The 10,064-nt window shown below is 39.4% G+C and overlaps 2 protein-coding genes across 2 annotated transcripts; both read left to right on the forward strand.

Annotated features, from left to right (window-relative positions):
- The first annotated feature begins 1,184 nt into the window (after positions 1-1,184).
- LOC106371386 (probable L-type lectin-domain containing receptor kinase S.7) lies at positions 1,185-4,964 on the forward strand. Its single transcript, XM_013811450.3, has one exon. The coding sequence runs from the start codon at positions 1,727-1,729 to the stop codon at positions 3,725-3,727; it is 2,001 nt and encodes a 666-aa protein (XP_013666904.1). The 5' UTR covers positions 1,185-1,726; the 3' UTR covers positions 3,728-4,964.
- A 153-nt stretch (positions 4,965-5,117) lies between these two features.
- On the forward strand, positions 5,118-9,719 carry LOC106397311 (pentatricopeptide repeat-containing protein At5g55840-like). The gene is made up of 5 exons (XM_013837894.3): positions 5,118-5,383; positions 5,478-8,797; positions 8,877-8,975; positions 9,069-9,248; positions 9,340-9,719. The coding sequence occupies exons 1-2, from the start codon at positions 5,218-5,220 to the stop codon at positions 8,705-8,707; spliced, it is 3,396 nt and encodes a 1,131-aa protein (XP_013693348.1). The 5' UTR covers positions 5,118-5,217; the 3' UTR covers positions 8,708-8,797; positions 8,877-8,975; positions 9,069-9,248; positions 9,340-9,719.
- Positions 9,720-10,064: the final 345 nt, after the last annotated feature.

Here is a 10,064-nt window from a genome sequence, read left to right on the forward strand (position 1 = left end):
AGATTCTTAGGTTCCGTGGATTCTCCTAGTGGAAAGAGCCAGGTGGTGCTGAAAGCAAGAGATTTGTACCTTTTCGATATAACCAAACTCTCACTACTAGTTTAATGTTAGAATACTCCACTTTTGTATCACACGATCCGTTGTTATATATTAAAGTAAAGCAGCTAAAGTTATAGAGTATGGTCATAGGTTATTTTAGCACTCACTATTGCACAAAACACTCAAAATGAAGATTAACTAGTGAAATATGTTTGCTGAGAGATGCATGTTGTGATCCAAGATGAGTCTAAAATGCTGTTAAAAAAACAGTAAACAGTCAAACCATAGTTGGTGAGTCAAATTTGACCTTGTCATTATTAATAGAGACAGGCAGATACATAAATAATGGATTTAAATGAAGTAAAAAGATAACATTCCATCGTATTCTATAATGCACGTGGTGGCGCCATATATCTTATATATTAAAATAGAAGTCACAACCTTGATTCATGTGTGATTTTTTTTAAAAATGGACCATTACTAGATATTATAGATTAATAATATAAAAATAGAAGTTATCATTCATTTATTACTAATAATATAGATTAATAATATATCATTCCTAATATAACAATGACTCCTAAAAATCCGGATTGGTTAACAAATTCACCTTGATTCATGTGTGATATTTTTATTTGGATCATCATTTAAATTTTTTATTAAATGTATTTCCTTAATACTAAATATATAATCTTTTAACTACTTAAATCATAATATAATTTTATATCTTTTAATTTAAAATATATATATATATATATATATATATATTTATTTTTTTTAACAAATGTGTTGAAAAACATTATAACAATATCTTAATTATCAAAAATTGTATATAAATAGTTGTAATTAGTAATGAAATTAATGTTATTATACATTAATATATATATATATACTCAGTTATCTTTTATAAACATTATATTTAACTAATTTTACTATTTTATAGTTATACCTATCATTTTAAAATAAAACATTGTATTTAACTAAATATTGTAAAATTATTTTAAACTGATAAATTAATATATTTTATTTTCAAACATTAAAAATTTATGCTAGAAATATAATATGTTGGTAGAACGGGTTAACATTAGTAAATTAGATAATTCATGTATAAAATTAACTTATCTTAAAATTTTATTGATATATATTTATAGTTATTATCTTAAATGAATAAACGTAAAAAAATATTGATAAAGAAAATCTAGCGATTTGAATTACGATCATGATCATAATAATTTAATAAAAATAATTTTAAAATATATATAATAAAAAATACCAAGTATATGTGATGATTAGAAGTAATAAATTAACTTACAGCATGAAAACTATCAAATTGTTATATTTAAAATAATTATATATAAATATTTAAATATATAAGTAACTTAAAAATATATTCTAATTATGTAAAATATATATTAACATGAAAATTAGTACCCGCACGGTTGTGCGGGTCCAAATCTAGTGTGCCATTAAAACGGTCAGTTTTGATTTTTGCGTCCACTTATCAGGCCCCACCCGACCCGCTCCTCAAACTCTTTCACACTTGACTTAACGAACCCTCATACGACGCCGTATACGGTTCCTTCCTGATGATAACCGTTGTTACAGCAAAATTACAAATATACCCTCGTCTTCTTCATCATATCAATTCGAATCCATTTTCCCACCACACTACCTCTCTCTCTCTCTAATGGCTTCTTCAAGAAAGCTTCTTGCTCTCTTCTTCTTCTTTATCTCAATAGCCAAACCAATCTTTGTCTCCTCCGATAACGTAAACTTCACATTCAAATCCTTCACCATCCGAAACCTCACGTTCCTCGGCGACTCCCACCTCCGAAACGGCGTCGTGGGACTAACACGCGAGCTAGGCGTACCCGACACGAGCTCTGGAACCGTAATCTACAACACACCAATCCGTTTCTACGATCCAGTCTCAAACACCACGGCGTCTTTCTCCACACACTTCTCCTTCTCCGTCCAAAACGTGAACCCAGACTCCTCCGGCGACGGGCTCTCCTTCTTCCTCTCCCACGACAACGACACCTTAGGAAGCCCCGGCGAGTTCTTGGGCCTCGTGAACTCCTCCCAGCCCATGAAGAACCGCTTCGTCGCGATCGAATTCGACACCAAACTCGATCCCAACTTCAACGACCCGAGCGGGAACCACGTCGGGCTAGACGTCGATAGCTTGAACTCGATCGCCACGTCGGATCCGTCGATCGATCTCAAATCCGGAAAATCGATTACGTCTTGGATCGATTACAAGAACGATATGCGATTATTAAACGTTTTCTTGAGCTACACTGATCCTATAGCTACAACGAAGAAGCCAGAGAAGCCTATTTTATCTGTAAACATCGATCTTGCTCCGTTCTTGAACGGAGAGATGTACGTAGGGTTCTCCGGTTCGACGGAAGGAAGCACTGAGATTCATCTCATCGAGAATTGGAGCTTCAAGACGTCTGGTTTTGTTCCGGTTAGATCGAAATCTAACCGTCCTCACAACGTTTCAGGTAGCTCTGTGGCTCCTGTGGCTATACCTAAGGGTGGAGGAAGACGTCAACGACACGGTCTCGCGATTGGGCTTGGGATCTCTTGTCCTGTCTTCTTCTGTTTAGCGCTCTTGGTGTTTGGTTACTTCACGTTGAAGAAGTTGAAAGGAGTTAAAGCGGAGAAGGAGCTCAAGACGGAGCTTATCACAGGCCTTAGAGAGTTTAGCTACAGAGAGCTTTACGCAGCCACGAAAGGGTTTCACTCGAGTCGTGTCATTGGGAGAGGAGCGTTTGGGAATGTGTACAGAGCTATGTTTGTTTCGTCGGGAACTATCTCTGCTGTGAAGAGATCGAGGCATAACTCGACGGAAGGGAGGACGGAGTTTTTAGCTGAGCTTTCGATTATTGCTTGCTTGCGGCACAAGAATCTTGTTCAGTTGCAGGGTTGGTGTAACGAGAAGGGAGAGTTGCTTCTTGTTTACGAGTTCATGCCTAACGGGAGTCTTGATAAGATTCTGTATCAGGAGTCGGAGACTGGAGCTGTGTCTCTTGACTGGTCGCATAGGTTGAACATAGCGATTGGTTTGGCTTCGGCTTTGTCTTATCTTCACCATGAGTGTGAGCAGCAAGTGGTTCACAGAGATATAAAGGCAAGCAACATAATGCTTGACATCAACTTCAACGCGAGGCTTGGGGACTTTGGTCTCGCTAGGCTTACTGAGCACGATAAAAGCCCTATCTCGACGTTGACAGCTGGTACGATGGGGTATCTCGCACCGGAGTATCTCCAGTACGGGACTGCGACTGAGATGACTGATGCGTTTAGCTACGGAGTGGTGATTCTTGAGATTGCTTGCGGGAGAAGGCCGATAGATAAAGAGCCTGAGAATCAAAAGACTGTGAACTTGGTGGATTGGGTTTGGAGATTGCACAGTGAAGGAAGAGTGCTTGATGCTGTGGATGAGAGGTTGAGAGGCGAGTTCGATGAGGAGATGATGAAGAAGCTGTTGCTGGTTGGGCTTAAGTGTGCTCATCCGGATAGTAATGAGCGACCTTCGATGAGACGTGTGCTACAGATACTGAACAATGAGGTTGAGCCTAGTCCGGTTCCGAAGATGAAACCAACGCTATCTTTCTCTATTGGGTTGATAAGTCTTGATGATATTGTTTCCAAAGATGATGGAGACAGCATCGTGTAGAAGTTCTTTTTAATTTCTTTCGTTTGATTTTTGTAACAAATGTGTGGCCTTTGGTTCAATGAGTTTATATTGAACGATTAGGTTTTTGTATTCATATAAACTCCATCTCAGAATCCAGTTCAAAAAGCTCGTTTATTCTTACAGAGTACTCAAGAGCCAAGTAAAAAAAAAAAAATATTAGTATCAGGGTATTTGAAATGGTTGAGTACAGAAGAATAAACATGACAAACCTTAGTTCTAAGTTGATGAAGAAGAGTGTGAAGTAGTTGTAGACATATATAGGTCTTGGTGGTCAGCATGTCTGTAGCCTGATGAAAGAAAAATAAACCGGTCTGGTTTGCATATCCCTGACGGAAAGAGAAGCTGTGCCTGTGAGTGAAGAAAACACCAAGTAACTTACCCTCTTTGATACTGAAGAAACCTTGTTGAAGAAAGTCATGTATACACACCACTAACGCTCACACGATCACATAACATCAGAATGATGATGGTGACAGAAGTAAAGAGAGCACACTCCCGACAAGGGCAAAACTTTATATTTGCTAATCCCGGCTTGTGCTCTCTTTCTTCTGTCAACATTTTCTCATCTTTCTTCTCAAGGAGGAAGAAGAAAGAAAGTGTGACGTGCTGCGTAAGTAAGGAGTGACGGTGAGTCTATGTCTATGAGCTACGAGTCTATGACTCTGATTTATAGTGGGGGAGAGAGGTTATTGGTTGTAACTTACAACCAGTGATAAAAGACGGAGACAGGCTATAGTGGGTCCATGAGAAAAGGAAGCTGAAAATGGCTCTGAGATTACTTGCAGTAATGAAACTGGAAGTTTCTACAGAATTAGAGATTCTCCTACCGCGTTCGCTTTCACATTAATTATTTTATGTTTCTTTTACGACTGATCTGATATTCAACTTTTACAGTTTTCATTTTTATAGATGTTTGAGAGTTTTATTAGGATACAACAAATTACCCATATCTCCAATTTCCCATTTCTAATCATAAGACTCGTCATGATATATCACATGAAGAAAAAAAATACAATGTTATTAATCCGACTTTGTTTGTTTGTTTGCAAGGTTACATGATATAATGTGCAATTTAATTTTAATTATTTGTTGCAATGTTTAAGGAAAGGAAACTCCTTAGAGGATGATAAAGAAATGCATAGTGTAATGTGTTACTCGTGAACAAGCGAGGCGTGAGACTCGGAAGTTGCTTTCACCTAATTGAACAAGCCAACACTTTAAGTTGTCATCGACATCTCACCTACTCTACGGCTCCTGCCGTTTAATCTCAACCGTTCGTTTACACCAAATCCTTTTAGGGGACCCACGTGTTTTGGGATTATACCAAAAAGCCCATTTAATACAAAACGGGCCTTTATAACTGGCCCAACTACGTTTCCAGCTTTTGCCACCGGCGGGGGCGAAAAACACAGGCGAAGGAAGGAAGGAGAAACATTTTGAACTGAACTGACCGGTAAGAAGAAGCAGCCATGTCCGGATTCTCGAGCTTATTTTCTCACAGAAACGAAGCAATCTCCCTATTGCGTCTCGGTTCTTCAAAACTCGGATGTTTCTCCCGAGTAGGGTTTTCTTCCGGCGTCGTAAAACAGTCCAAACGAGATGATTATGCTTCTCACGAACCATTTGGTGTCACTGGTGAGTTTCTTTTGCTGAATTCTCAATCTTTTCCTAAATATTTTTGATGGGTTTTGCTAAAGATTTGAACTTTTTTGGGTTTCTACGGAAACAGGACTTGATATGGAGAAGAGCATATACAACATTCTTACAATCGACCGTTGGGGATCTCTAAACCATATGGATTACAGACAGGCTCGTCTTAGACCAGTTCACGGGAAGCTAGCTTTGAAGTTTCTCAAATGGGTAGTTAAGCAGCCAGGTCTGGAGCCTGACCATCTCCTTCAACTGTTTTGTATCACTACGCATATACTTGTTAGAGCTAGAATGTACGACCCAGCAAGACACATCTTGAAGGAGCTGTCTTGGATGGGTGACAAACCAAGCTTTGTGTTTACTGCTTTGATGGCCACGTACAGGCTATGCAACTCAAACCCTGCTGTTTTCGACATCTTGATTCGTGTGTACATGAGAGAAGGAAGGATTCAAGATTCTCTGGAGGTATTTCGTTTGATGGGTCTTTACGGGTTCAACCCTTCTGTCTATACATGTAATGCAATGCTAGGTTCCATTGTAAAGAGTGATGGGGATGTGTCAGTCTGGTCTTTCTTGAAGGAAATGCTCAAGAGGAAGATTTGTCCCGACGTGGCTACCTTCAATATCCTAATCAATGCGCTCTGTGCTGAAGGGAACTTTAAAAAGTCGTGTTATCTAATGGAAAAGATGGAGAAGAGTGGTTATCCACCAACGATAGTTACATACAACACTGTGCTCCATTGGTATTGCAAAAAGGGAAGATTTAAAGCTGCTGAGGAGCTTATAGATCACATGAAGTCGAGAGGGGTTGACGCTGATGTGTGTACGTATAATATGATTATCCACGATTTGTGCAGAAACAGTAGAAGTGCCAAAGGCTATTTGTTGCTGAGGAAAATGAGGAAGAGGATGATTTACCCTAATGAAGTCACGTACAACACGCTGATTAGTGGTTTTTCTAATGAAGGAAAGGTTCTCATTGCTCGTCAGCTTTTGGATGAGATGTTAGCCTTTGGACTTTCCCCGAATCATGTTACTTTCAATGCTTTGATTGATGGATACATCAGTGAGGGAAACTTTAAAGAGGCTCTGAAGATGTTTTATATGATGGAAGCACAAGGCCTTGTTCCTACTGAAGTTAGCTATGGGGTAATTTTAGATGGGTTGTGCAAGCATGCAGAGTTTGATCTAGCGAGAGGCTTTTACATGAGAATGAAGAGAAATGGAATCTCTGTTGGGCGAATAACATACACTGGAATGATTGATGGGTTATGCAAGAATGGGTTATTGGATGAAGCTGTTGAGATGCTTAACGAAATGAGCAGAGATGGTGTTGATCCTGATATCGTCACATACTCAGCACTTATAAATGGATTTTGCAAGGTGGGGAGGTTTGAAACTGTTAAGGAGATAGTGTGTAGAATTTACCGAGCTGGTCTTAGTCCAAATGGCATCATATACTCAACGCTGATATACAATTACTGCAGGATGGGATTCTTAGAGGAAGCTTTAAGAATTTATGAAGCTATGATCCTTGAGGGCCATACTCCAGACCATTTCACGTTCAATGTACTTGTCTCTTCGCTATGTAAAGCTGGTAAAACGGATGAGGCGGAAGAGTTTATCCGTTGCATGACAAGTGATGGGGTTCTTCCTAACGCAGTTAGCTTTGATTGTCTTATCAACGAGTACGGAAGCTCCGGTGAAGCGCTAAAAGCATTCTCTATATTTGATGAGATGACCAAAGCAGGTCATCACCCAACTTTCTTCACATATGGTGGTCTTCTCAAGGGATTATGCAAAGGTGGGCATTTGAAAGAGGCAGAGAAGTTTCTGAGAAGCCTCCATGATGTTCCTGCAGCTGTTGACACTGTAATGTACAACACACTACTCACTGCAATGTGTAAATCAGGGAACTTGGACAAGGCTGTCTCTCTTTTTGGTGAGATGGTGAAGCGAAGCGTTCTACCTGACAGTTATACGTATACCAGTCTAATCTCTGGGTTGTGTAAGAAGGGGAAGACTGTTATTGCCACACTCTTTGCTAAGGAAGCTGAGGCTCGAGGTAATTTACTTCCCAACGAGGTGATGTATACATGTTTTGTGGATGGTATGTTCAAAGCTGGTCAGTGGGAAGCTGCTTTTCATTTCCGGGAGCAAATGGAGAAGCTTGGCCTTGCCCCTGATGCTGTCACAACAAACGTAATGATCGACGGTTACTCAAGGATGGGGAAAATAGAGAAGGCTAGTGACTTGCTTTCTGAAATGGAACCTAGTCTGACTACTTACAACATCCTCTTGCATGGGTACTCAAAGAGGAAAGACATACCAACGACCTTTAAGCTGTATAGATCCATGATACTGAACGGCGTTTTACCTGACAAGCTCACATGCCATTCTCTTATTCTCGGGATGTGTGAGTCCAACGCGTTGGAGATCGGTCTTAAAATCTTGAAGGCCTTTATATGCCGAGGTTTTGAAGTTGATAGGAGTACGTTCAACATGCTAATCTCCAAATGTTGTGCAAACGGAGAGATCAGCAAGGCTTTTGATCTAGTTAACGTCATGAACTTACTAGGAATCTCTCTTGACAAAACTACTTATGACGCCGTTGTAAGCGTCTTCAACCGAAACCACAGATTCCAGGAATCTCGCATGGTTCTGCACGCTATGTCGAAGCAAGGTTTATCTCCTGATTGCACCAAATACATCGGTCTGCTTAACGGTCTTTGCAGAGTGGGAGATATAAAGACTGCGTTTATGCTGAATGATGAGATGATAACGCTTAAGACATGTCCGGCTAACGTAGCTGAGAGTGCAATGGTGAGAGCGCTTGCAAAATGCGGTAAGACTGAAGAAGCTACTCTGCTTCTTCGTTCCATGCTGAAAAAGAAGTTGGTTCCGACTATCGCTAGTTTCACTACTCTAATGCACATGTTTTGCAAGAACGGTGACGTTACAGAGGCTCTGGAATTGAGAGCCGTCGTGAGAAACTGTGGCCTGAAGCTTGATCTCGTGTCGTACAATGTGTTGATTACTGGACTTTGTGCTAAAGGTGATATGGTAGCTGCGTTTAAGCTCTATGAAGAGATGAAGCAAGATGGGTTCTTAGCTAATGCGACTACTTACAAAGCTCTCATCAGTGGGATACTTTCCCTAGGTACCGCATTCTCAGGGACTGATATTATCATGGAAGATTTACTTGCAAGAGGATTCATAACATCCTTGAGCTCGTCTCAAGATTCACACACAACCTTGACAATGGTCATGGAGAAGCTGAAGGCCTTGCAGAGTCACAAGAAGGGATAAACATCAGAAGAACAAGTTTTAAGAGTAAAATCATATGATCCCTTTCCCTAAGGAATTTTAGCAAGAAGGCATCTGCTTCTCTGTAACACGGTTCGTTCTAAATCCTTATGGTTGTTTCTCTTTGGTTGCATATTTACGGCTCTCGTGTATTTTGTTTTCTGCTTACCAGGTGAAATTGCAGTTTATCACCGTGAAGAGCTGGATGTGCAGAGTAATTGTTCTCTAGAGGAACCAGCTAAAAAGCTCATTGAGCTTTGTCTGATTCACAGTATGCATCTTTACGTTGTTATTGACCTCTCTGGTTAGCAATTAAGTATGCAATCATAGTTAGACTTTTTGTTTTCTCTTGGTTCATTGACAGTTCTTGATGTGAGTGCCAACCAGTTCCAGAAGCTCAGGCACTTGAACTTGTGCTGTTATGCAGAACAAGACAAGCAAACAGTGAAGGGTCGACTTCATTGGCCTTTTTCTCTGACAAATACAACTCAAAACCATACCAAAAAAAGATCAGAAGTCTTAATTGAGTTTCTTTAAACTCCAGGTGTGTTGCTGTCTTTACTCCACTTGTGTTAAAGATCTTTATTTGTTTGGTATTTCTTGAACCTTTTTTTGTTTTTTTATTCTCTTTGCAGAGCAGGAAGAGGAACAAACTCTGAATAATAGCTGAACTGTGGTGGCAATTCATGTGCAACTTCACCTGTAAATCAGTCTGGACTCATTAAGATAATGAATCAAAATGGAAAATGGGTAATGAAATGCAGAAACAATGGTAGAAGCAAAAGGTTATTCTCCTGTGTTCTTTGAGGAATCTTTTGGTGAATATATTGTCGGAATAGAGACAGCGAGAGGAACTGGTTTGTTGTGTTAGGATGGTGTCTGATGGATCTTGATGCAGACAAGAATCTAACAGTTCGTCAGATTGCATCACTGGATTTGTTCCATTTTGCAGAACCACTCGTGAGCCTGTAACACAAATATTATTTATTAATATTAGCATATGCTTATCAATCCATAGATTGTCCATAGATTGTCCGTTAGTCTTCTAACAATGTTTATGACATGCTATGTCAATTTGCGTTTATATCAAATATTGTATAGAAATTGGTTGCAACCCTTCAGGAATAAACAAAACTAGATTTTAACCCGCGCACCCGCGCGGGTGTATTTTTCAAAAATATTTTGCTACTTGTTTTTTATGTTAATATTAGTGCTTGAAAAAAATCAAAATCTGAAGAACGAAACCGATCTTGATCTGAAAGTGTAATACCAAACCCGAACCAAAATTGATAGCAAAATATTTTGAAAAATATGTTAATATTTAATCTGCGCGCCTGCGCGAATGTATATTTTGAAAAAT

The sequence above is a fragment of the Brassica napus genome, chromosome A10 (genome assembly GCF_020379485.1).
Source record: "Brassica napus cultivar Da-Ae chromosome A10, Da-Ae, whole genome shotgun sequence".
Classification (NCBI taxonomy): Eukaryota; Viridiplantae; Streptophyta; class Magnoliopsida; order Brassicales; family Brassicaceae; genus Brassica; species Brassica napus.

What these genes read in the sequence shown, in the direction of transcription:
- LOC106397311 (XM_013837894.3), top strand. Translation starts at nt 5,218, where the DNA reads ATGTCCGGATTCTCGAGCTTATTTTCTCACAGAAACGAAGCAATCTCC. An exon ending in CGAACCATTTGGTGTCACTG is followed by an intron (nt 5,384 to 5,477) that starts GTGAGTTTCTTT and finishes CTACGGAAACAG; the next exon opens with GACTTGATATGGAGAAGAGC.
- LOC106371386 (XM_013811450.3), top strand. Translation starts at nt 1,727, where the DNA reads ATGGCTTCTTCAAGAAAGCTTCTTGCTCTCTTCTTCTTCTTTATCTCA.